The sequence below is a fragment of the Nymphaea colorata genome, chromosome 1, assembly GCF_008831285.2.
Source record: "Nymphaea colorata isolate Beijing-Zhang1983 chromosome 1, ASM883128v2, whole genome shotgun sequence".
Classification (NCBI taxonomy): Eukaryota; Viridiplantae; Streptophyta; class Magnoliopsida; order Nymphaeales; family Nymphaeaceae; genus Nymphaea; species Nymphaea colorata.
This window is the reverse complement of record NC_045138.2, coordinates 37,049,700-37,077,299: the sequence shown is the minus strand read 5'-3', so window position 1 is coordinate 37,077,299 and position 27,600 is coordinate 37,049,700. Positions and strand designations below refer to the sequence as shown.

Here is a 27,600-nt window from a genome sequence, read left to right as displayed (position 1 = left end):
TGGTTCTCCACTCACATTTAGAAAGGAAGCTTGATCAACCTCACCAAGTGTACAGCTCTTAAAAACTCACTCACTTTCACGAAACTTTCCAAATAGAAACTCACTCGCTTTCTGGAAAACTGATGAAAGACTTCCTTTCACAGCTCTTAGGTCATGTACCACCTTCGTTTCCATACTACAAATAGAGATACATGTAATAGGCGGGCCTGTGTTTAGGCACCGCTTGTGCACATCAGAGACACAGAATGCCTGATAAGTCCAAGCTAGACGTCCTGAACTCAAGTTCACTCATTTTCAAAAGAATATAACGGGTCGTAGGCAATGGAGCGGCATACCCATTTCCAACTTGAAGGAAACGAAGCTAAAAACAGATTCCCATTGGCATAAGAAACACAATATCCAAGCTATTGATTGAGAGCTCCTCTTTTGCTTCAAGGTTACATTTTGTGTGCATGCTTGACATCTTTTGGTGTCCGGTTGTAAATGGAATATCACTTGCTACAAATACTAGAGCTTTTGAACTTAATGCTGTGCCATCATGCTTTGGAGACTGGAGGTCCACTTACTGATTCTTGTTTTGCAAATTTGCCAAAGGACTTGCTTTTCTTGAACAACCTTGTATGCAAGAATAAGCCTCCATATTGTGTCCTCTCTGCTTCTGAAATGCTTCCTAACCTTTTTATTATATAGGATGGTGCACAGGTGATCTGACAGCTTCAGGTTTCCCAGCAGTAATGGAAAAGAAACAAGAAAAAAGTTAAGAGCAATGATAATAATAGAAATAATAAAAGAGAACAAAAAAGCCGTGATTAAGAAGCTGCTTTGCAACAGAAACTGTTGCAGACTAGAACTGATTTTGTATAGAATGCACAAATTCCTTTTTCTAAGTCATCCATGGACTGGAAAGATCGTGTCACAGCGTGAGGATGAAACTTGTGTCATAATTCATACCTTTCCTCACTCCACACATTTGGTAGTAGAAACAGATGCTGCCTTGTCCAGAACAAATTACCAATGGCCACTCCGGAGTAATGTATGGAGAAAAATAGATGCAGGAAATCAAGGATCCATTTCTCTCTTCCTCCTGCATGGAAACCGAGAAATTTTACATTGATTTTTTTAATTCATGAGAAATGCTCACTGTACAAAAATTGAAATGACCACTTCAAAGATTGCATTCACCCAAGGGCTGAAGGACCACAAGACAAACAGCACCGGGGGCACAGATAATACCACACTTTGGACTGGACATCTATCAGAGTTCATCGGTTAATGGGCCAATGCTCTAATAACCTGAACTATGATCTCTCTCTCTTTCTCGCTCTCTCTCTCTACATATATACAAATATATATATATATATATATATACATATATATATATACATATATATATATATAAGCTATATCTAAACTTCTAACAAATATCACACCAACGAGTAATATGTTTTTCTTTTTCCTTATTGACTGCTCGATAGTGAACATTCAATGAGAGAGAGAGAGAGACTCAGAAGTTGAAGTTCTTAGGATTTGTAGAAGTCAAGATCTAGTTTCTTTATATGCATATATGAGAATATAGATCCAAACTAGTTAGAGAATATGACAAACCTACTACTATGTCAATTTGACATGAGGCTCACAGTGAGGATGCACACTCGAGAGAACGGTACTAGTGATGCCCCTTCAGCTTGGGAATGTTCGCATTTTGTATATCATATCAGCACAAAATATGTAGGCAACATCTGCCGAGTCATCCCCAGCATTCAACAATTTCACTCATAATTGGCAGTGGAATACCTGATGGACTGCAACGTATCAATGATTGATGTGTCTAATTGGCCGTAAATACTCTGGAAGCAGAATATTCAGGTAATTGTCTACATCAATTCAACAGTTGAAAAAGCCAAGAAACACAGACAAAGCAAGAGAACTTTGTTTTGAATTGAACATAATCCTTTCATATAGCAACTTTTAGAGAATAGGCATTAAGATGAACAATGGTACACTAAGTTCAGGTAGCTGCACTTTATCGCTTTGAAGTAATAGACATACCCATGTCCCATGGACTATGAAAAAATTCTACATGGTTAACGAAAGGAGATCATGGTTCATACCTCTGCATGGCATTGCTAGCTCGAGAAACAGAATCTCTAGCTAATTGGCATATTCTGTCAAAATCTCGTTGCCTCACTGATACTTTGTTAAATATAGCATCAGATAAAACCACTGCTGAAGCTCCACAATGAATATATTGTTCGATTGAATCTGCAACCAAAAAATTATACAAATAAATAAGATATCAAATAAAGTGCCAATTATTCCAGTTAATCTAGTGGATCATTTTGAGAAACACTGGATCCAAAATGAAGTGATTATCACGCTTCCACATTCATCTTAAAATAAACTTCATAAAGTGTAAAAAAGAGTATATAAGAAGTATGTGAAAGCTAAGGAGTCACAATGTCCATAGACATTCAGCAACCGGAAGTACATTAGGATCACTAAGGAATAACTGGAGGCCTGCTAACATGTGAGGCATTACCCTCAAGGTACTATGTATGACTTGGATACATAAACTGGAACTTGAAGTGCAGTAAGTTCCTCGATAAATCAAATGCAAGCAGACTAAGCCTTCCACGCTACTAGAGAACATATTAGCAAGCCCAAAAATCTTTTTTGCCACCAATCCATGGTGCAGAATATCTGCATAATGGATCAAATGTACAATATGATGCTAGCTTAACACGGATATATCCAATGATTCATAATTAACTGCAGGAGTGAGACTCCATGTATTCATTCCAGCAAATTTTTTGTACTTTTAGTATGATCTGGAAACCACATTTCACTATCAGCCATGACACTCGTTGAATAGAAATGAGGCATGGACAAAGCAATCAGAACAGTTTATCAGGATCAGTAACTATGATGCATTCACAAGCAACCATAACTCTGAACCTGTTGTGCATATCCCCAAACAGGCACTTAAAGAAAGTCAAGGCAGTATGTACAGGCAGCTTGCTTCAGTCAAGCTTCCTATACCAGCTTGCATCAGCCATGGTTTGTGGCAAAAATGGACTGTGTCTGGACCAGATTCCAGTATATCAGATCTAAAAGCTGAATATCAGAATCCTAATCCAAATAAATCCAATAAACTGGTGTCAAATCTAGATCAGAGAACTCTGTAATACAATGGGATCTGATAAAAGGTGACAGACAACATACTTGATCTGATAAGGAGTGATAAAAAAAACATACACTTTTAATGTAAAAATTGAAGTCAAGTTGGATCTTGTTCAGATCCAAACTGACAGTGATTTAAATGCTGGTGTCTGAACCTGAACTAAATCTGAATTTCAACCCAAGCACATTTTGCTATAAATTAATGAGCCAAATGCAGAAGTATCAGATTATTTTCAAATAAGACGCGACTTAAACTGACCCATTTGATGCTCTAACTAAGGTTCTCCATTGAACAAAAATGTTGTTCCATAATGATATCTAATTTTGACCAAAAATTCCCTCGATCAAATATTCAGATGTGTCAGAACAAATGAAAAACGTTCAATGGTATCAAGCAAACAGAACAGAATCAGACTCCAAACATGCTTTGACAATTACAAGTTTGGCTCTTCCGAGAGACCTATTGTGATGCCTTGAGAAGCAACCATTGGAATATTGGGAAATGGCTTCTTAAGAGCTGATATGTATTGCGGGCCTCCTAGTAATGAAACTGGATAAACCTGCACAAGTAAAAGCTGTTAAAAGATTAATGTGACACAAAGGAAGCATGACAATGGCAATCCGATCCAGACAAATAAAATAATACTGAGACTACTACAGTCAATGGACATAAATCACAAAATCTTGGCAAACCAAATCACAAATAGCAGTCAAATATAAAGCACACATACATGGGGAATTATGACAAGCACAAAGCAGAAGTGATCAACAAGGAGAAGAACAAATTAACCGGAAGCCCACAACCGAACTGACAGATCCCAACCTACTCTTTGTCCTACTTGATTCGACACCAAAAAAGAGTTATAAACTAGGACACAAAGTACTAAAAGCTCAGGTTTGGATGGATATCATTCTGAAAAAAACAGATGTGAGGCTGTTTGGCATGTTGAAAGTCGCTAGCAAGCATGGATGTGACAAAAACAATAACCTTTGTGCACCTTAAAGTAAAATCCTAGAGTAATTATAATTTCAGTCCAAGTGGTGCTGAATTTCCTGACATAGGGACATCTACTATAACGCGGAGAAACTAAAGTAGGTGAAGTTTGATTTAGTTCTTAGCATGATCAAAGCATATCTGCTTCAAAAATCCAATGGTTCCATTACAAACCTCAACCTGGCTAGTATAACCATATTTATTGGATATAGAGCTGGTGTCATGGATCGAAATGTCCAGATCTGGCTCAAATCGATGCTGAATGCTACTACATTGGTATCCTAGTGTCATAAAATGGACATAACATGTGGTCAGCCCTTCATCCACAAAATCCTTTCTTGATAGGGATAACCTGAATTTGATTGGAATGAGGACCCCTAAAATAAGGCAAATAAGAATAAACAATCTACCCAAGTCGGACCCTTCCATGTGCTTGTGTGCAACTTTGTTCTGGTGGTTTTACTAAATACCATCGGAAAGGTGGCTAACTACTTCAGCCCTTGGCTCTCATTATAACAAATCAAAGGGTGACAAAAAGGATGACCCTCTCCCTTACAAGCAAAGCACTTCCCAAAAATTCAACAAGTTCTAGGTTCACAGGGAACATATATTTCTTACCACAAATAATGGGAAGTAGCAAACCAAAGAACGTGATAAGTACCAAACTAATTGAACGAAGAAAATTTCTGAACATTTTTAAAAGAAAGACCAAGTATGTATGTGCCTATCAGAGGATGGCATTACCAACAAAAACGCCATCACATAAGATGTAGAAGACAAAGTATATCAATCACGTAATGAGATCCAAATCAAAAGATATAATGCATTATGTACACTCAAAAGAAAGACAAAATCTCTAACCTTCACAGCTCTGGCACCCTCAACATATGCAGTTAAAACCTGATAATTTGTTAAATATAAGAGAGTAATTATTATTCAGACAAAAAAGGATTCCAAAGTTAAGACTCCAGATAAAATGAATTCAAATGCCTAGCTTGCTTATACTGGGATACCATATCATTCGGGATGAGCACAACAAAAGTAGGTGCTATGCATACATTGACAAAATGGCAGGCTGTATACTGTACTTAGTACAAATTATGTTCTGTTTTTAAGAATAAGGCAGAATCTTCCTGAACAACTTATCCTACCTTCTACAAGCTATCACAATGCCACCTCAGTTCTCTTGAGTCATCTGTGTGTGTGCATGTGTGTGCTTTTGAGGAATAGAGGTTTAGCTGTCCACATGCTTTCATTTGACCAGGTGATATTCAACTTGGCATTAGCTTTGTCTTAACCTGTGTCTCAATTCAGACTAAAGTCTTGCTTCATCCCAGGTTGAATTTGACTTGGACAGCATATCTAAGATTCTACTTCATATCTTTCATCAAACTCAAAACTTAGATCTGATAAAATCAAACTTTGAGAGATAAAGTTGGAGCTGCTGGCATACAGACATACAGCAGCTACACACCCAACTGCTTCTTCCAAACTAGATCAGTTGTATCTTCTATAGTCCACAATGACTGCATCAACATCCATATTGGTTGGATACAGATTTAAATATGCTGACTACTAAAAAATTCAATATACACAAATCCACATCAAAGACACGCCATACATTATACATGATGATACAAATGGTTACTTAGTTAAAAGAAATCAACTAAAACTAAGACTAGATAAGCACAAGAGAAGATTATCTCACTTCTGTTGGGGTCATTACTCCAGGAAGATAAAGAACAGAACTGCTTCTCAAATCGCCAATGATATCCTACAAAAGCCACAAAAGCGCATCAACACCTATAGCTAATTGTATCTTCAGTTGAGGAGAACCAAAACCCTCTTGCCAGAACAAAATTGGAGATCAACGTGGAGAAAAGAGAAGCAGAAAATAAGAGGAAGTAAGTCAAATAAAAAGCTTCAGGCTGCCACACGGAATACTTCATTTCTTTCAAAATTACACTTTCATCCGCAAAGATGTATAACAAGAGTGTTCCATTTTTCCAAGCTAAAACAATTCCCAGTATAAAATCCGAGATGCACTATCGCCAGAAAACTGGAAAACATGAGAACTCCAAGTATCATACAACATCATAGTCCAATTCAGCTTGGCAAGACAAGGGAATAAACAAATATCTTAAATACTTAAAATCCATGCTTTGGAAGAATTTTCATATTTCAACCATTTGCATGGCTAGTAGAAAAATAATGCACATCAATGATGTATCGCCTTACTTTCTTCATGGTATTTTGGAAAATTTTGTACATGAATATTACATAAGATACTTCTCAAAAAGCTAAAAACAAATGTAGTCAGACAATGTATGATACAGTATACAAGAATAAAAGTACCTCCATGGTGCCTGGACATGGAAATAGAAAAATTAGCATTAAGCATCCAAACATTTATGCTGTTGAGTCTTGAGTACCCTATGCATTCACAATTCAGGTTGAATTACTTCTATCTTCTCATGGCATGTACCGTGCACATGAAATAAAGGATTTGATACTGTTGAAATTCAGAATTTTTGTGTATATGAAACTATTATTTTCTCACATTTTTTTCCAGAATTCAGTTGAAATGTTCTAACCTTTCTTCCTCCTAGTAATTTTTTCAAGATCAATTCCTTGTGTTTCATTTTCTAGAGCCCCTTGTCCTTTTTTGGCAGCCTTTAACTGTAACTGAATGTTGTTTGGCATCATGATCTGGATCCTTTTATTTTCATTTTTTAGTTCTTACAGTCCAATTGAGAGTGAGAGTGCAGTCTTCCACGGTCTTATGTGTGTTTCTTGTTTATTATCCTGGTATTATTTCTGGTTCTTTGTCTAATCTCCTTACACATCTACCTCTTATGCTTTCTATTCATTTTTCCTTCTTTTTTTCCTTTTAGTCAACTCAAGAGTTTCTAACCAATCTCTCTCTTCTGTTAACAAAGACATGATGCAAAAAGGCAACTCAAATGCCATACAAGTCACATTACTTTCTGAATAGATAACAAATGCAGATAAATGATGTCCTATTTCAGTAGAAGTTTTATAGTCAAACCTTAATAGTTGCTGGACTCAATAGGAATTTTGCCCCAGCTTGTACAGCATGTTCTGCATCCTTGGAGCAGAGGACTGTACCCGCCTAGGCAATAGCAAAGCCACATTATTCCAATTTGAGAGAAGATAAAACACACACGCACATTTTATAGAAGCATGTGTTAAACATTGACAAGAAATGACATGTTAGGAGACGAGGAGCAGAGAAGAAAAAGTGGAAGGCACAACCTGCACAACAGATTCTCAAACTCGAGTTGTCTATTAACGAGTGCTTTTGTAGAGATTTTTACGAAAGCTTAGGAAGCATGGTAAGCATGGATAGTGATCAGTTACCAGCCATGATTGGTTATGAAGCAACAGCTAGAATATCTTCACAATATACACATATACATACCTATAATTATATAGTAACATAAAGCTGTATGATACATTTATATGTATTGTACGGACTAAGAGTAACTAATGGAGCTCCTAGAGCATTAGCTTCTAGTCATCGCCATTTCACCTGTTGAGATCCAATGGCTGTGACAAGAAATAAATTAGTCTTTCTATCTGTGCATGCATGAGGGAAGAGAGACTTACCAAAGCGGCTTGGTGCATGGACACATGAAAAAGACATAAAGAAAGTTAATAACTCCTGGTTTCAGCTTTGGAAATCTACTCTTCTGTTTGCTTTTTCTAGCTTCAGTAATAACTAAAAGCCGTGAGCATATCTAACCTTATCACAAAAAACCAATGTCAGTAGATCTAGGTGGGTGCTCCATGAGCTTCTTATCATTAAAGAACAAAATAATATATAGTATACATAAAGCATGATGAACCACTTCTCACACATATGTCTTGCCCCAACCAATCACAGCAAGCATGCACTCGTGTGTGTCAGTTATGACATTACACCCACGTGAACTGTCAGCTAGGTGAAAACCCTGGCCTCAAATAGCCTGCTTAACATTTTTATCCATGTCCAAAACCAAATCATCACTCTTAATCTAAAACCATTAAAATATTGAAATCCCTCTACAGTAGCATTTCTGGTAGAACTTCATCCGGACTTATACACTGCATTAGGAAACCATGTTGTGTTTGCAACTTATGATCCGCATGCAATAGTCAGATGAACAAGTTCAAGACCAGATCACAAAAAAAATGAGCCTACAATAGCCTGTTTTCCCTTCATTTCCCTTTAGTGGTGATCCTTCTCTAGAATGGACATGATTAAAGAAAGGTATAATTCACATTCCAATTAGAGTGGCAAGCGCAATTAAAGAATGGAATTTCATTACAAAGTGCACATATTTTAAAACATTAAAGAAAAAACAAATCTCCCATTGGAACCAAGAAGAAGCCTTGAAGACCACATTAATTCAAACATCCAGAAATAAGCAAAGGCTGTCATGTACCATTACCTTGTTTCAGTGGTATATGTAGCTTATGACACTTATACACTGTGCTTCTAACCGTTGAAAATTATAATCCATCATAGAACAATATATCGAAAGAACTTGTCTGAAAACTGAAGAATTTACAGTTTACTCAAAATCTAGTTCTAATTCGTTAAAGGCATATTCCAATATCATAGTTAATTGACAAAAGTTTTCCACTATCCTAACAATAGAAACAGAGAAGAAAATTAAGTTCATACGTTGAGACCTACTGCATGACATTGCGTCTAAGTTACACATTATATACTTACTCCTATAAGGGATGATGGATATTCTCTTACAAGCTCTTGAATTGCCTGCACATGGAGAAAGAAAACATACTTTAGTTTCTGGACTCAAAAAAGCAATGGAAATTCAAGATTAAAACAAGAGAGCAAACCAAAAGTTGTACAAAAACAACCTCGAACACACCTGGTGTAGAAATGATGATCTCCAACTGCAAATTAGAGAGTAAAATATTTTAAAATATATCAAAGAAATACTCATTTTCATAAATGAAGTCCATATTCTTATATATATATATATATATATATATATATATATATATATATATATATATATGTATAAAGCCCCACAGATTCATCATCAATGGATGAAAAACGAGGAAAAATTTCCCTGCTTTCCTAACAAAGTTACTCAAATTCCCCTACATGACATACGATCAGCGTATTCAATGCATTGGCACTTTGAAACATCAGACATGTATTTATCATCTACAACTAGAAGACAAGAACATCAGCCACTAAATTTCCTAAGAATGAGCATGAATTCTGAATACCATCAAGATTAACAACGAAAAACGCAAAATATTTTGTAATGGCATAAAAAACACACATCCATGTGGTAATTAGCACACTTCATCTACCTATAGTGGGTTATGTACCCATAGGAATTAAACTAGAAGGATGTTTTCCCATGAAAACTGAATGCCATTGCCATAAAAGGTATAAAGACAATTGTATAAGGAATTGGAAGGAAGGAGATAGAAAATAATATGATTCAAGAATTCCCACCAAAGAGATACCACCACTCAGAGCTGCACGTGCTGCTTCCACTGCCAGCTCCATGCTTCAGGGAAAAAAAGAAGGATTTGTTAGAGCAGAATATATGATGCCGCACAACACAACAAAGAGAAGAGGAGGAAATGGAAGCTTAAATAAGATGCATAACAGGGTTTGTTTCTCGAGTTGCAAAAACAGGACATCATTTATCATCACAACGTAACCATCATGAAGGGTTCCTGAATCAACTCCCTAGCATTCACCACAAAAGAGGAAATCTCCAAATGGCATGATTCAGATTGGAGTTTCTATCTTGCTCCAGCTATACCAAGGACGCCAATGAGCTTCCTCCACCTGGCTAGGGAGGCGACTTAAGAGCTAAGACCCTTCAGCTTCAGATGTACCCCAGAAGAAAGAAAAAGAAAACCAACAAAAATAAAACAATAACTTGTTACATGTAAAGCCAGACATTGTACAGGTTAAAAAGGTAGAACAAATCTGTCTATTAAAGCCTATCAGCATTGAAGTACAATCTTGAACACAAATCTGCCTTGATCCAATTCGGCAACAGAAGCATCTAAATAAAACCGTAATAATTTGAAACTCAGCTCCACCAACCACCACCATCCATACATGTTTCAGAAACAGCTTCGCGATCAACCACAATCACATAAATGCGATCGCATTGAAAACATATAACCATTTAAAAGACTGGATCTGGATGCGATGGCACGTAGAATCTAGAGTTAGAATTCCCGTCCGCCAACAGTGCCAATGAGCCAACAGAAATTGGTTTCCGCAATTTCCCGTGTTACGATTCGGACGAGACTCATAAATTATGGAAGAAAGTATTTACCGAAAGCGCGTATACTTACAGTCACTCTGAACCTTTATTGGAATTTGATATCCTAAGCGACTGACGATCCAGCCTTGGACATCGAATGCGATGACTTTTTTCGCAGGTTGCAATATTTTCCTGAGTAATGGACAGTAACTCCTGTTCCGAAAGTGGGATCCGTTGGGATTTCAATTTAAAGTAAATTCAATTTGCAGACACAGACCTACTCTATTTTCTTCTAGTTGATAAAGACACTGATTCCGAAAACAGAATTCTGACAAAACACCTTCCGAGTAACTGTAGCATAAGCATCCACAAGATAAACCCCGCCGTAATCAGGTGGCGATGATGTCCATTTCTACGAAGCCTTTTCCCTCGAAAGGACCCTAAAATCCACAAATACATGCAAACAGAGAAAGCGTCTCGGGAGTTACCTATCCGCCCTGAGGCAAGCAATGACGCCGGAATTCTGAACGGCCCTCAGGACGTCGGTCGGATAAGAGACCAAAGACGACGAAGACTCACCATGATCTTCCTTCCAGAGACAGCGGCGAGCCACCGCACGTCGCGGCGCCTGTGAGAATCCGGCTCCCACGGGGAGCCGGAGAGACGACGCGTCAGGCAAAGGCAAGGACAGCATCCTTCTCGGGGTCTTGAGTTGCAGCGCGGCAAGAACTAGCGGAAACGAGTCTGGGAAGGATAATATAAGATTACCATTATGTCCACATTCCCGCCACGAGACAGGATGATCATTCTTGATTCGGATACGGGTCCTAATTTTTTGTTCTGGATCCGAAATTCCAATTTTGGATCTAAACGCGAACCTGTGAGGGTCATTATTCGGGTTCGATTACTGAATCTGCTCTTTGGCTAATATTTTCGAACATTGGTACCGTCTCGTTTTTCTTACAAACGATCCATCTTCGGCCGATATGGACCGATGTGTTGCGGCTCGTATCGGTGATATTAAAATGCTTTCATATCAATGTTTTAAAATAATACAGTAACTCAACATTCGATAGGTTGATATAAGGTCATTTGACCCGATTCAGACCCATACGGATCAATATTGGAGTGGACTGTTTCATGTTTTTTATTGTTTCATTTTTCACAATTGATATTCATATCAATTTGGTATGGTTTTTATCGACTATTAACACATTCATCACTACCCAATTTGTTAAAATTGAAATTTGAATCAAACCGCCACAATCAGTATATATATATATACATATAACATTTAAAATCACTTTCCTACTTTCCTTCCCGAACTTTTATTACAATAACATTACATGTTTTGATGGTACTAACAAGTCTAACACAAAATTTGTATGTTAAAATTTTTGCTTGGGATATGTGTTTAGTAATAAGATCATGGTTATCTCATTGGGATCATGGTTTTCTTTAAAATCCAAGTCAAAGTATAGAAAAATCGCATCCATCCAGCTACAGTTGCCACATTATATTGTTGGATGACATTTTCTTCGTTACTTTTTAGACTTGTCTATTCTTCCAAGGAAAAGGCCGAGCAGCAGCACATGCGAAATCTGAATCACGACTGCCTGACAAGAAAAGGTTGGTGGAAAAACAAAAAGGAAAAAGGCTGTTACGATATTTTCTGGTTTCAATCTCAAAATTGCTGTGTTCTTTGTCTCTAAAATGTTACAAAACAAATAATTGATTCGTATTTGTCTCTAAACATGCAAAAGGAAAGGAGGCTTTTGCCTGATGGCAGCACATTCACAGCGCCGTTGCGTCAGATCCAAATAATTGGAGGAAAATTGGTGCTTATTGACCTTCGCATTAGGTGTTGTCAATATAGGGACTTATTTAACATGTTAGGTTCTCACTAACTTGGAAATGATAAAAATGAAAATGATAAAGACTTATGAAAAAATTAAGAAGAAAATTTGGCATATCATATAAAAAGGCAAAACACTTGTAAAATTAAGTGCTTTATGCATTATTTGAAGTTTGAATATATATATAGATAATATAAATGTTGAACTATTGTGCAAGCTTGCTCTTATTGCCTATGGATGAGGTGAGCGGGAGGACTTGTTAGAAAAGCATGGGTTTAAAATATAGTGGATGCGGATGGACCCTTGTGCAGATGGATTTGGATACGGGTTGACCCGCAAACCCATTTTGCTTTATTGGATGTGCAGTTCAAATTCAAATTCACATCTCGAGAAAAGAAAATAAAATAATGGTGTAATAAATAAGGATGGGGCTTGCGGGGGAAGGGACTCTGCCTTCCGGTCATCTGCGTGAAAGATTGAGGGCAGATCAAGAATTGCCGGGGGGAGAGGCACACTAGGGAGCCCAAAAAGGAGGCGGAGAGCGCCCAATCGAACGACTTCCCTCGTTTCCGTTTCCCTCTCTCTCTCGTTTTCTCTCATTCTCTCGCTCTCTTCCGTTCCATCTGTTGAAGACTGAAAGGGGAAGAAGAAGAAGGCGAAGAGAAAAGGTCAAAAGTTTATCGCCTCTCTTTCTCTCTCTCTCTCTCTCTCAACTATTTATCCTTTTATTTTCCGTTGTTTGTTTTGGCATTGTTGCAGAAAAATGTTTTTTCCCATGAGAAAATGTTTGGTTTGTTCAAATTTCCTTTGTGGGTTTCTGGTACAAAGTTGCATTCAGCACCCTTTGTTTTCTCTTCGCATTTTTTTTTCTGTTTTCTTGCGCTTGGCGGACATTCCCAAGAATGGTTTCCATGGTTTCCTTTAGGGCATCGGTCTGTTCCCTTCATTTCCCCCTAGTTAACCACGAACCTGTGACCCATATGTAGATTATTCACTCGATTTGCGTATCCTGTCATGATTTATTTTATATTCGGCCTTTTTTTTTGTCTGCGTGGCTGTGGGAGAGCCACAGTGAGTGCACTCCTTCCCTGCGCTTGTTTTTCCCTTTTCTATTTGAATATGGAATATGGGGCTAGGGTTTCCAAATTTTCTTATTTTTTGAATTTTTTTGGTTGTTACTTCATACTTGTGTTATTACTCATGATAAAGTACCCTATTCTCACATTTCGTTCGCATCAAAATTGACTTATTGGCTTGTGTTCCTTAACATTCTTTTCTTAACATTCTTTATTTCAATGTGGACATTATTGTTGGATCCATTTCCAAGGGCATATCGTTTTTAGAAGCCGGCTCGCTTTTATTCTGCATTTCGATACTCCAATATAAATCTGAACCCCGTCTTGGCATTTTGTAGTTATATTACGTTTTGTTGGAATGTAGTCAGATTTTAAGTCTGTATCTTCTCCTTTCAGACATAATTATGGGTTCGTCCTTAGCTCGTGCATTTTCTTGTTATTGTGCTTTCTTCAACTGTAACGGTATTTTTAGTTCCCCACGTTACTAGTTGTCCTCATCCCAGCAATTCCTTGATCCCCACAATTAATCCACACACATTTATATCTTTATTTATTTATTTGTTTAGGGTTGTCCCTCCCGATCGGTGATTATACTTGCTGTGTGCACCATTCTTTTCTTGTAATTTTCTATGTGCATAACTTTTTCAAAGGGGTCAGTGGCGGCAGGCGTTTTTGTTTTCTAAACCTTCAATACCAACATTCGGTGTTAGTTATGTAAGAAAACCTCGTTGCTAGAATCATTTGTTAGGCTCTGTTCATGTCCTTTCCGAAAGCTGAATATAAATGCCCCATTTGACAAATAACTTTTTGAAGCTAAGTGGGTTGCTTTTGTAAGGAAGACTCTTTCATCTAATATGTGGTCTCCACTTAATAGCAGATATAAGACAAATTTAGGGTGTGCTTCTCAAACATTTCAATGTTTTACCAACTTGCCTTTCCTGGATAAAGAAGATATTTGTTAAACAACTGCTATCGGTTTATGTTTTCTCTGATAAATTCGGTTTTCATGTGCTGAGTGAGCTATGTGCAGTAATGGAGTCATTTCCGTTTGGAAAAGGATGTAGGTGAGGTTCAAGTTTTGCATAATATATATGGTAAACTTTTTAGTATGTTTTGTGATTTATTTTTCTTCATAAAAAGATAATTACAAAAAAGCCCTTCAGAGTGCATGTCAGTTTTTTTTATTTAAAGCTTTTGTTGTTTTTTGTTTATTTAATCATTGTTTATTCTATTATTTGTTTAATGGATAGGATAGGTGCTTTTGTTGGAAATTAAATGCCCTTCCAAACTGGAATAATCTTTAAGATTCTTCTCTATGTACTCATATTTGGTAGCGTTTAACTTTGGGCTTTTATGGACATGGGAAAGAATGTCTTCATATGCCCGTCGAGGTCTTAATTTTGAGGGTTTCACGCAATATCTTCTAGGGACACTGTTACAGTTCTTTCGAGAAGGTTTTTTGATAATTTAATTCCATTATTTCCATGATCACGATCTACTTTAATAAAATGAGTTTTTGAAACTGTTTGATGGCCTTGAAAATGTTTGGTTGAGACTTTTGCAACGTGTAGTCTAATGGACAAATAGATACATTTTTTGCAATCCCTCAGCTTCCAGAAAGTAAAATCGAGGTTGTTGCCGGTGGCAAGGAAATGAAAAAAGAGGATTCTGATTTTTCTGTCAAATAAAGCTTTTCAAAAGCTGTGTTTTTATAGACTGTGTGGTCCTGTATGATACATGTAGCCCTGGGCAGTGGTCCCTTTGGCTGTATGAATATCTGTTCCATTATCTTTGTTGATTTTCTATAGTCTGGTCTTTTCATCTCTTTTAGCGGAATGTAAGATTAAGTTGTTCTAAGGTTGATACATATTTTTCTTTCTTGGGCAACTTTTTGGTGTTTGTAAGGAAGGATCGAGGCTTTTGAGTTCTCTCTTTCTCCTCTCTCTCTCGCTATAAGGGCTCCTTCTCATCCCCTCATTGTGGTCATCTTCTGTTTGAACTTTGAAGTATCTCAAACGTGATGTGTCACTGATTATTTTTTTCCATTCAGATATTGTTCTGTGCCAGGAACGCTTGGGCAATGGATAAAGTGGCAGATGCTCTTTCCACTCGCTCATTTACGATCAAGTTATGGCCTCCAAGCCAGAAAACACGACTGATGCTGGTTGAGCGTATGACAAAAAATCTTTCATCAGTATCTATCTTTTCCAAGAAATATGGCCTTTTGACACCTGAAGAGGCTGAAGAGAATGCCAAGCAAATTGAGGATGTGGCATTTGCTGCTGCCAATGAACACCATGAGAAAGAGCCTGATGGTGATGGCAGTTCTGCTGTACAACTGTATGCCAAGGAATCCAGTAAACTTATGCTTGAAGTTTTGAAAAGAGGGCCAAAGGGTTCCAAGGACACTCAAGGACCTGAAGTTCCAAGAAGCATTGATAACGGAGTTCCTAGAAAAACTGTTTTCGACATATCTGGAGGTTCTCGTGCTTTTATTGATGGATCTGAAGCGCAGGAGCTCTTGAGCCCATTAGCAGAAACAGGGAATTCATACACTAAGATATGCTTCAGCAACAGAAGCTTTGGAGTTGATGCTGCCCGTGTTGCCGAACCTATCCTAAGGTCTCTTAGGGGTCAGCTAACCGAGGTTGATCTTTCTGATTTTATTGCAGGAAGGCCGGAGACTGACGCTCTTGAGGTCATGTCAATATTCTCGTCTTCCCTGGAAGGTTGCCTGCTGAGATATCTTGATCTTTCAAACAACGCTCTTGGTGAGAAGGGTGTTAGGGCATTTGGAGCGTTACTGCAATCACAACGGGACTTGGAGGAGCTGTACTTCATGAACAACGGTATCTCTGAGGAAGCAGCTCAAGCCATACGTGAACTCCTTCCATCCACTGACAAGCTCAAGGTATTGCACTTCCACAACAATATGACTGGGGATGATGGTGCTGTGTCCCTTTCTGAGATTGTCCAAAGTTCTGCTGCCTTGGAAGATTTCCGGTGTTCTTCCACAAGGGTGGGTTCTGATGGTGGTATTGCATTGGCCAATGCTTTGTCTGCCTGCAAAAATATAAAGAAGTTGGATCTCCGAGATAACATGTTTGGAGTAGAGGCTGGAGTAGCTTTGAGTAAATCTGTTAGTGTACATGCAAATCTTGCAGAACTCTACTTGAGTTACTTGAATTTGGAAGATGAGGGGACCATTGCCATTTCCAATGCCCTCAAGGGTTCTACTTCAACGCTTAGGGTACTAGAATTAGCAGGCAATGAGATCACTGTTAAATCTGCGGGTTCCCTGGCTGCATGTGTTGCTACCAACCAATCCCTGGAAAAGTTGAACTTGTCTGAGAATGAACTAAAGGATGAAGGATGCTTGGTGCTTTGTAAAGCGTTGGAAGGAGGTCATGATAATCTAAAGGAACTTGATTTAAGTTCCAACTCTATCAGGCGGGTGGGAGCCAAGGTTTCTGCTCAGGCAGTTGCTAACAAGCCTGGTTTTGCACTGCTAAACATTGATGGCAATTTCATATCAGAGGAAGGAATCGATGAAGTAAAAGATATATTGAAGGCTGGTTCAAACTCAATTTCTGTGCTTGGACCATTGGATGAGAATGACCCAGAGGGTGGCGACGAGGACGAAGAGGAAGAGGAGTCATCAAAGGCTGCTGAGGACGGTGAAGCCGAAGCAGGAGAGGAACTAGAGTCCAAGCTTCAGGATCTTAAAGTAGAGCAGTAGACTGGTTTTTCTTAAGTACCTCCTTCTGGCCTTTTAGAAGCCATCTTTATGTTGTTAACTATCAATCGATCATTGCTGTTGTGATCATTAGGTCCTCACAAATCGAGATCGTTAGGTCGGTTTTTGTTTCCTACTGAGAATATCATTAAGTATCAACTCGCAGTAGATGCTTCGTTTTAAGGAGCCATATTATATGCGTTTTTCTTCCTTTTTTGCCCCCGTTATTCATTTGTATGATGAACGTTCTGTTTCTGGGTAAGCACTACGTATATAGTTATTAAGGAGGCCAATTTAGATGAAATACTGTAGATGATTAACACTTAGCTTCCAAGTCATTCAAGCGCCATGATATATAGGAAAAGGAACGCCAACTTGTGATAACACGTCGTTTTCACATTGTTCATACCGGCTTTAAAGTGATAAGAAAAAGTACTCTTTAGTAAAAATTACATTGACATGTCCGAGCAGAATCGGAACTGCGGGTATACAAAGGCCCCTGCATGGCACTAGGAAACCTTACCACATGTTCTCTATGTAAAGTTTTCCTGCCTTCATCCAGGTATGAACTTGAAAATCCGGCAAAAGCTTCAATTGTTGGCTTTAACTTTTTTGGCGCAAAAGGAAATACTTTTAAAACCTTGTTCCAGCCATCCACTTTATGTGATTGAATAGAAAAAAACACAGAAAGTTGAACTGTGCTCCACGCATCTGTCCAGATTTGAAACTCCAAAGCTCATTTGTGGATGATTACTATTACACCCTCCTAGAATCTGATTGTGATGATTGTAAAGAAAGCAGACAACGGATCTCTCTCTTATTCATTTCACAATTAAGTTCAGCTGTGAAAAGCAAAAGATCAGACCTCGCAGCCTTTGAGAAGGCAAAAGCAAGAAACTGTATCGAAGGGGGAAAAATGAACATACCAATAGAAACACAGATACACACACATGCAATTTGTTCGCTACAACAAACCGACACCCGAAGCACCATTAAGAGTAAGGCCTTGAGTAACGAGGATGTCAACATGGAAGAAGATGACAAACAGACGACGAAAATGGAGTTCATGGAATAATGAGCTTCTTCCCGGCGTAGATGGTGTCGCTTGATAAACCATTTGCCTCCTTGATCGCATCTATCGAAACCTGAAGGAAATATATGAAAACCAAGAACACAGCTCTCAAAGTGGCAAAGAAGTACACAGATATAAGAAGCAAGACGGCAAGGGAAAAAAGGACAGCAGAGGAACGCACCCCATATCTCTTAGAGAGCCCCCAAAGAGTGTCTCCTTTCACAATCTCGATCGTCTGAGAGCCTCGACCTTGTTGAGTTTTCGGTTCCTGGTCGAATAGAGAAAGCATAATATGAGGTACCCACACTGTGATTTGAATGTCAACTGATGTACTTCACTAGTTTTCTTTCTCTCATTTTACCTTGGTCGAGAGGTCTACTGAAGGCGATGGTGGTGGCGGTGATGGTAATGTTGGTGGCGAAGATTGTTTCTTGGGGGCGAGGGCCTTGATGAGACTCATGGCAATGCCGGAGAAAACCACGAATCCGGCGGTTTTTGCAACAGCGGCTTCCTTTGCTCTGATGTCGTCGTCTTCTCCATTAGGTTTCCCGTTGGGCTTGCCGGATGCCATCTTCCCGTGCAGAAGCAACTAGCAAAAAGAGAGGGAGAGAGAGAGTGAGAGAGACAGAGAGAGAGAAACTTTTGACACTTATTTTGTCGAGTCAAAAGCTGCGAGACGATCCAATATTTGCTGCCAGAGTCTCGTTGGAAACTTGGAGGGACTCGATAGCGAAGGGGATCATTGGGGCAAACTGGACGTAGTCAATCAAAACCAAGCATGTGTTCTTGAATCTGTCTATAAATTGAAGTCGGTAAAAAAGGTGTGAGTGCAACATTATAAAGCAGCTCGGTCAATAAATCAAAATCATATAGGTATTTAATAACTTTAGTTTCCTCCAGCCTATTTTAGCTCCTTCAAAATTCGTCATGGGTTCAAGATTAGACGCCCTCTTTGCTATTAGATGCACCTAGTTTTGAACAGCACAACAGCAAATCGCGAATCTCAAGTTTGGATTCACTAGAATTCCTGACTTTGAGGAACTATAAATTTCAGCATAAATCTACATAGATACATGGGGACCGTGTGGCGTGCACCAGTCCATCAAAAGTTTCATGGGAGAAATAAATTACATTGTCATGAATTCAAAATCACATAAAGCACCCCTTCAGAGCTCGGCTGGTAACTCAAGTGCCCCTTCATAAAAAATTATGGCTTCGCTGTTCTTACAACAACATAAACCAAAATTTATGTCGACCACTGCTTAACTTAAGCTGGCAAGGAGGAAAAGAAAAAAGAAAAAACCTATCACAATTGCGAACAAGTTGCTCTTATTTCTTTGCTGGTTTCATTTTCATTTTGCAGTGTTGAAATCTATATAGCGCCACCAAACATTCAGTTTGTCACAAATCTCTGCTTCTTCCTCTCTCTCTCTCTCTGTACCTTGACTGTTTCTGCATCAGTTGTCATTAGTGCACACAAAACATTTACATTTGCAACTATTTTCTTTTGAAGCTTCTCGGCTAATGTGATCCTTGTTGTCCAAATGATGGCTATTAATTACGGGACCAAATCATCAAGCTACGCAACTAACACGGTTTCTATAAGAAAAATGTCTCCAAGCCGAACCGCTATGCTTTTCAAGAGGAAAACTTATGCAATTTCAATTGGGTGCATACTGCCCCTATACACCCCAAGTTAGGTTCAATAAACTCTTTGACATTTTAACCGATTTAAAGGATTTAGGCGCATAAAGTAGTATAGGCCAATATTTAGGCATATCGTGGCCTCCGTTGCCTAAAATGCGATGGACGTTTGGCCAATCATGACCTGGAATTACCTTTTGGCTAAAGGAAGATTTGAAGTGCCGAAGGTTTAGAGATCATACTAGCTTTGCTAAAGGACTCTGAAAAGGTTCTTACATGGTCGTCACCAAAAACCAAAAGCGAAGGGTGGAAAGTAACAGGAATGTGTACGCGGCAAAGGAGAAGAAAAGATGTCATCCCCATCATGGACCTTTATAACAAATCAAGCATTTAATAATTAGAGAAATGAAAGCTTAACATTTGAGCATTCTCCATGTCGAGCATTTTCTTGAACTGTTCCCACGCTATGAAACACTATAATACAATTCCTGAAGTGACTAAAACTGCTTTCAGCCTCTCTTCTATATCAGGTGAGGGAAAAAGACGTGTAATGTGGGAGCTATTTCCTTCCTAACGACCTAGCTTGGAGTACAGAACAATTGGTCAGGATGAAGTTACAGAGCTGAGACTTAGCTTGTCATCCTTCTTCATTGTCATAATCTTCCTCGTCTTCGTCAGTGTGCCTAGTGAGCTGTGCGAGCTGCAAAGGGTCAATCCGTATTTTGTTCATCTCGGATAGCGACCATCCAGGGTACTCCTCATGTTTCAGTTCCACTTCTGCTGTGGAAATGGAAACAGAAGCAGATGTAGAAGCCGCGGAAGTGTTACCATTTTCATCCAAGTCGATATTGAGGTCAAAGTTTCTAAGGCCAGGGTTGTTTGCATCCGAAGATGCATTTTCCTTTGGTCTTGCCTCAACTCCATCATCTAACCTTTTAGAAGAGGGTTTATCTCCACTTTCAGGGGGAAGATCAACATCATCTTCACATTTTTCAAAGTGAATGCTGTCTCTTCCACTTGTCCTACCGCGACCTCGGCCTCTTCCTCTGCCCCGCCCACGTCCTCTACCACCACTATGTGGCGCATCCTGTTGCAACATTGAAAAGAACGTTTACAGGATAAACAATTTCTGGCGATACAACAGTGCACATACCATCTATGTCCCACAAAGATTTTTGGGGCCCTTATTAATCACTAAAAGGTTTGTCAGGAAAAGAAGATAATGAACACAGAACATTGTGGTGGCTACCACCAATGAGAAGACAAAGAACTAATGTGCAAGGTACTTCAAGAGTCATATATTTTGAGATCACATGATGTGAACCAATTTCAGTTCAGCTCGAGTTCACACATAGTTGTGCATACCTGGGGCAGATAGATTGCCCCATGTCAGCCTGACAAAATACAGCATAGACATAAGGCTTCTGCCCAGACTTACTGCAGGAATAAGACGAAAACTTCATAATGCTGACCAGATGTTAGACTAACATACACAGTCCCAGAATGTTGAGTACCATTATGTTTAGAAATGGTGTTGAATTCAGCACTAAAGATCTCTTGAGTTCCATTGTAAGAGATTGTGGCTACTTTCACTTTTTTCAACTGCGTTTTTGCCCCTCTAAGCTTCTGATGTTCAGCATCTGGATGAACCTCGTCTAATCAAGCCTAAGATCTCCAAAACCGAACCATGTCTACTTATCTTCTTCAAACCTCATTGTTCAGTTTTTACCTATCGCTAGGAGGAAATAAGTGTGTGCAGAAAACGACATTTTATTTCCTTATTCCAATCCCGCATATTAGAAATGCATAAGAAAATGATGGTAATAAGATCATATTTACACAAATGAATAGTCAGACCGCGAGAAAGCAATTGGAACAATGATGGTACTTACAGTCTTCATCTTTTTGGGCTCGTCCTCGCTACCATCTTCATCATCTGGAACTCTCCTGATAAATTGACAAAGGTGTTAATTTATGTTTGATTTGATTATGGAACTAGCAATCAATTAACCATTTGTTTCTGACATGAGATGCGTTGTTTGTGAATTCATGCATAATATCATTTTACCTTCTTCTAGGTAGATGTCTCTCATCACCTCCAGCATCAGCACCACCAAGGTCCGGAACTTTGTTCACAATTTCTCTCAAGAAGTCAAAGACACTGAAGCTTTGCACACATTGCTTCCTGAAAATAGGAGTTACAAACGTCAACATTTATGTCCTATGTAGTGTGCTCAACTCATCAATGAAGCTTACGTGATCGGACAGACCCCATAATAATTGTAAAAGGAAAACTTGTAACAAATCATGGCAGAATATCGAATGGCGATTCCACACCAATTGAAGGACAAATAGGAAGAATTCCATAAATAACTTCATCAGTGTCCAGAAAATACAGTGGAAAAGATCTTCAAAGCAAAACAAGCATCTGTTTGTAAAGATAATCAAGTGTCCAATCACTTGATCGCATGATTTACCAGTAACACCTAAATCCCAAGAAATAACAGCATGAGGTTTGATGAGATCATCATCAAGAAGCTCACTCCTCAGGAAAGGGCCAGTTCTACTAAAATTTTGGATGCCAACAGGATTACGAATGTCCAGTCCCCATAAATGACACAAACAGGCTGCAGCTACCCAGAAACTCAGAGATGAACAATCAAATTTCACATATACCATTGTCGTTCATCATACTCTACAGCCTCTGTGCATACCAAAAGCACTGCGACAAAAGAAAAAAGCAGTAAAAAGCAACAAAAGACTTACAGATGTAGAGAATTCATTGTCTTTGCTCCTCTTTGCAAAGTGATCTCATATGTTCGATCACAAAGATCTTGAAGAAACAATTCCAGTGCTTTTGCTGCAAGAATGATTAGTTCAAAACTCAAATAATGCCAGACAAGCACCAAAAAGGCATCTTAATCAAAAGCCTATACAGCAGAATTTGCATATATCTGTAGAAAGGGATAAAAAAACAGTACTTTTTGAATGTTTTTCGGTCCCCTTTCATTTAAAAAAACCAGTACTTTTATGTTGCATACGAGATGAACAACCAGGAGAAGAGTATGCCACTGATCGCTACAGTTGAATGAACAAAGAAAACACTAAAAAACTGTAAATAAGACCTCTTAACCAAATTACTTGTTCTCCTGCATAAACTATAGCCCCTGCATTTTTGTTCTTGTTGATGTCAGACGAAAAACTCTAATGAGAACAGCCCCTCCATTTTTGTTCTTGTCAATATCAGATGAAAAAGTTAGTCCCACTTGGGGACTAGTTTTTTAGGTCTCCAATCCTCCCTAGGATCGGCATGGTGGAGAGAATAGTTCTTTAGGGTAAGAAAGAAAAAAGAGAGAGGGCGAGAAAGAAAAAGTACGTAAAAGTGAGAGAGAAAAGCTTGCTCCTAGCCAGAGTCAACCTCAATCCCTTTACCAGACAACGTCTAAAAAAAGAGAACTTTTTGGCATCTTCAACATGAACAAACAAAAAGTGAATAATATTCCTTACACACTAAAACTGGCACTGCCATAGCAATTTTTCCGACATCTTCATCAGCTTGCATAATCTTTTTTATTCGAGACTGCAAAAATAAAAAGCAAACACATGAGATGTGATTAACAGTCTGTTTGGCCTTGAAAATATGAAATCTATTGAGAAAATATTCATTTGAAAATTTAAAAAGAGAAAAGCAAAAAACATTTGAAAGCAATGAGACATCCGTGGGATACTGATAATAGCTAGCACTAGCTAGTAAGGTTTAACCAACACTATGGCATGCCTATGCCATCATGGCATTGATGCAATAGCAGTCAATATTAACATTGCTTACTTACTAATAAAGATTAAAACTTCAAAATGTTCAAGGAAAGGCTCAGATAAAACTGATCAATCTAACAACAATCATCTGGCTTTTTGTTGGTCTAAAGACTCTAAACATGTTACCTGCTATATCTTGGGTATGTATTCATGTTCTACAATATTACATAAATCCGTGGTGCTCTGAAGACATCCAATTCAAAAACTGATTTTTATCCTTTGCATAACCATGTTGCCTATTGAAGCATTCTTTTTTAAAAAAAAAAAAAAAAACACAAGACCATGAATGTACTAAATGATCATGTTGCAGAGTAGGAACAAGTTATCGGGTTTTTGCAATATGAATGTGCATAGAAGAGTCAAGGGCATGTACAGACACAGCTATGCATATACAGTCAAAGACACAGAAATTTATCTTACTTGTCAAATTCCCAACTAGTTGGCCGACTAGTCCAACCAGTCGACTAAGTCAGTAATTGACAGACCTGTGTTTCAAACCAGCAACTAGTAGTTCAGACTAGTCAATCAGTTAGTGTAGTTGTTCATCAGCTGACTAATCCCTCTATACATACATACATACATACATACATATATATATATATATATATATATATTTCTGTATTTAATTCCATATAAATATATGAACAAGTGCATGTATTTATTTATTTATAGCCAATCAACTTGGACCTAGTCAGACCAACTAGTCCCTGTAAATCTTTTTAAGGTCTTGAATGATCTGTGCCGGACCTCCCAGTTTTGAAAAAATAGACTAAATCAGGTCCATGTGCAATCCAACAGCTATAATTTCCTTGCCATCAAGATATAAAGCACCAAGTTCATAGATTCTTTTGGAATTTCATAAATTCAAACCCTTGTTTTTCATTTCAGTGAAATTAATAGTTTACCTGATTGCTTGATCAGGTTATATTTGATTAGTGAAATAAAGATTGAAAATTTTAGGTTCCCGTGAAGGACAATGTAACATAAACAGGATACTGCCAATCAATTTAAATTTCACTTATGACATCCCGACTTTAATGAGATTAATCAGTTCTTATGAATAAAGACAACCAGCCATTTCAGAGGGCCATTTTCTGCATGAATGGTGACCTCAATTAAGTTAATAACCAAGAAAACAAATCAAGCGCTAAATATACAGAAATATCTAGAAGCCTCAACAAGACTATTAAAAAAACAGTCCTATGATTCAGGAGAACATCAAAATATCACTCACAAAACACCAAGAATGCACTTCTCGGGTAAAATCTGAGAACTACTTGAAGTGAGTGTCATTATACAGTTTGAAATCCTCTTATGGAAAGCATAAAATTGACTAGTGATGTCCATTGACGAAAAGCAATGAGGCTTCATTTGGGTTCAACCAATAATTTTGCCAATAAATCTGATCCCTAAATTTAAGGGCCACAAAACTTGGGTGCACCTCCATGTAACACAAATTTACAGAGAACAATTTGGAATAGGCATATCCTTTTTTATCACAAGGTTATGAACATTGGATACAGTTTATTACCAAGATTAGAATATCTTCTTATGCTTAGGTGATCTATTTACCTACTTTTTTTCAAAAGCACAAAGCAATGTCATAATGCTAAGCATTAGTCATGCAAGAACCAAACTCAATCTGAACAAAGAATATAAAAGTTTTAAATTCTAAAACATATCTGATCATAATTTTCAAGGCAAGGTAGCTGCTAGAATGCCATTCATAGTGTTGATTTTGAAAAATATGCACTAGACCAGAAAGAAGATGAAGGTAGCTCTTCTAAGGATAAAAAAAATTCATGAATCTTCAAATATTGCAAAACAGGGAGAACAAGATGACATAAACATGTCAAATATCCTAAAGAATAAAAAAACTTGGCTTTCATCATATGAAATGGAAAAAGTGATAAGTTAAAAAATGATATTGTTTCACCATTTTATTGTTTAGAATGTGAGGCAAAATAATATTCTCAATTTCTTGCTGGTATTGCTGTTGCTGATTCAACATTCAAGCAGGTCTCAGTAACAAAAATTTCAAAATAACCCAGACATTATTGAATAAGACGTCATTGTGTTACAAGTAGCTGGTGCCACAGTGACACTGCCACTCAGATCAGAACCACAACCACCACCAACTTACACTCTGACTCAGCACACACAATGACACAAAACTGAAGTTGTTCAGCATGTCAGTATTAAGCTTAATACTCCTAATCAGCTTAGTTTAAAATTTACCCACAGTTAGTCTAGGAGTACTACACGGTCCACCTTCCAGCAGTGTCAACTCAAACTGCTCAATAAGCAATACTACGTCCAATTTGATTGGCTCCCTATGAAAGGACTAAGCAGGTCTACTGCAACTATTATCCTACTCGTAAATTATTTTTTTAAAAAAAAAGAATACAGTAAAGTGAACATGTTTAGGTTAGTTAAGTTTGTTAGCAGATTTGAGAAGGTGAGATCCCTAAACCTCCCTTTATCTTTATCTCAACATTTCACCGAAGAGTCAAATTGTAAAATTGCTAGGCCAGTGCAACCGTTGCACTGCAACAACAGATAACGATAAAGTTCCTTCAGAATAAAGCCTCTTACTGACAAGTTGTTTGTTATTTGCGACAAATCAACAAAACAGCAGTTGAAAGAGGCAAAGGAACCACTGTTGCAGATCAGTTATGCAACATTTCAAGCTGCCCCCACGCAACAAATGAAACCAAACTTAGTACTGCACAAAATCGAATCATTCAAAGAGAAGAAATCTTCAGGAACTTCAGGAAAGAGATGGCAAGCAAGAGACAAGTATGTCCAACGCAAAGATCAACCCCCACCAAACACTGGCTTTCGTTTCTAGATCGACGTCTCCCAGGCAGCCATGCTGGCGACCACATCCAAAAACCTAAGAATGACCAAAAGCCGCCATGAAACCATGGTGAAGTTCAACGTGCCAAATTCTACACTAAATTTCAGAGCGGCCATCACAATCCCCACCACGTCCATCATCGCAATCCATAATCACTAAAATTAATCAAAAACCCTACACTAAGCCTCTGCCAGAAAAGAACCCTAGAAGTACAAGAAGGGCAAGCCGCAAATAACAGAAAAGAACGCATCCAAAATCGACCAGAACAAGAAGCTCAAAACGAAATCAGATAAAACAAGCAACAAAAGGAAGGAAGAAAATTAGAAGAAGAAAGGCGGGAATGGAAACCGTACCGCCGGGAAGCGAGTGTCGAGCTTCTTCCTCATGGTGTCAGATTCCGGCCATCGATTCAGACTCCCGATTGGCGATAAGGTTAAAGATGAACCCAAAAAAAAAAAAAAAAAGTAAACAAGGAAAAAAAAAAGATATACTATAAACAAAATTACATATCGCTTCGACAAAAAATCCCCAACAAAATCTTTTTTCACCCGCCCTTTTTCTCCTTGTGATCTTTTGTGTCCCTCACCTCGCCGTGGAGACGTGACGAACAAAGAAAAGGGGATTGGATCAGGCGGATACGTAACCCGAGAAACCCTAACCTTCAAGCTGCTCGCTAAACCATGGTTCGGATCTTCGGTTAAATTCCGGGTCCGACCTCCCCCAGTTCCGACCCGTCGATATAATTCGCCGAGTTCTTTTAAAAAATCGGTGGTGTGGGGCCCGGTACGAGCGGGACCACACCTGAGTGGAGCCCACAGGACTGAAGCAAATCGGCAAGAAACCGCTGATAGAATAGCCGAAATATTATCCTCTCTCATGCCCTCTGGTGGAAGGGAGGAGGTGATTACTATAGAATCTTATTTTTAATTATTGGATTTGGATGAATTTGGTTCTAATTGTAAAATTTGTTAATTATATATGTAGTGTTTTATGAAACAAAAAATCTTACTCGTTCTACTTTTAAGATCCAGCCATTCGGGGTTGCTGATGAATGACTGCTTCGAAACCTGGATGGATCCATTCGCAACCAA

General features: G+C 38.3%; 4 protein-coding genes across 14 annotated transcripts; 1 reads left to right on the top strand and 3 right to left on the bottom strand.

Annotated features, from left to right (window-relative positions):
• Positions 1 to 346: 346 nt before the first annotated feature.
• On the bottom strand, positions 347 to 11,186 carry LOC116245105 (uncharacterized). Of its 11 annotated transcripts, none has more exons than XR_004170386.2 (11): positions 10,938 to 11,186; positions 9,678 to 9,732; positions 9,065 to 9,100; positions 8,916 to 8,960; positions 7,224 to 7,307; positions 5,883 to 5,948; positions 5,036 to 5,074; positions 3,641 to 3,740; positions 2,112 to 2,262; positions 952 to 1,084; positions 347 to 714 (listed from the first exon to the last, which is right to left on the bottom strand). XR_004170386.2 is itself a non-coding variant. In XM_031616819.2 (10 exons), exons 1-10 carry the CDS (start codon positions 11,141 to 11,143, stop codon positions 1,829 to 1,831), a joined length of 801 nt encoding a protein of 266 aa, XP_031472679.1. In that variant the 5' UTR covers positions 11,144 to 11,186; the 3' UTR covers positions 1,742 to 1,828. The 11 variants fall into 11 exon arrangements, 1 of the variants encoding a protein (XP_031472679.1); XR_004170387.2 differs by having other exon boundaries at positions 347 to 707; XR_004170406.2 differs by lacking the exon at positions 347 to 714 and adding an exon at positions 1,606 to 1,794 and having other exon boundaries at positions 3,619 to 3,740.
• A 1,540-nt stretch (positions 11,187 to 12,726) lies between these two features.
• Positions 12,727 to 17,328, top strand: LOC116265742 (RAN GTPase-activating protein 1-like). The gene is made up of 2 exons (XM_031646601.2): positions 12,727 to 12,973; positions 15,432 to 17,328. Exon 2 carries the CDS (start codon positions 15,462 to 15,464, stop codon positions 17,118 to 17,120), a length of 1,659 nt encoding a protein of 552 aa, XP_031502461.1. The 5' UTR covers positions 12,727 to 12,973; positions 15,432 to 15,461; the 3' UTR covers positions 17,121 to 17,328.
• Positions 17,329 to 17,542: 214 nt separating this feature from the next.
• LOC116245274 (uncharacterized) lies at positions 17,543 to 18,945 on the bottom strand. Its single transcript, XM_031616912.2, has 3 exons — positions 18,551 to 18,945; positions 18,371 to 18,457; positions 17,543 to 18,262 (listed from the first exon to the last, which is right to left on the bottom strand). The coding sequence occupies exons 1-3, from the start codon at positions 18,758 to 18,760 to the stop codon at positions 18,182 to 18,184; spliced, it is 378 nt and encodes a 125-aa protein (XP_031472772.1). The 5' UTR covers positions 18,761 to 18,945; the 3' UTR covers positions 17,543 to 18,181.
• A 1,227-nt stretch (positions 18,946 to 20,172) lies between these two features.
• On the bottom strand, positions 20,173 to 27,130 carry LOC116246104 (uncharacterized). The gene is made up of 6 exons (XM_031617809.2): positions 26,863 to 27,130; positions 23,341 to 23,413; positions 22,600 to 22,693; positions 21,902 to 22,018; positions 21,726 to 21,780; positions 20,173 to 20,920 (listed from the first exon to the last, which is right to left on the bottom strand). Exons 1-6 carry the CDS (start codon positions 26,893 to 26,895, stop codon positions 20,471 to 20,473), a joined length of 822 nt encoding a protein of 273 aa, XP_031473669.1. The 5' UTR covers positions 26,896 to 27,130; the 3' UTR covers positions 20,173 to 20,470.
• Between the last annotated feature and the right edge of the window lie 470 nt (positions 27,131 to 27,600).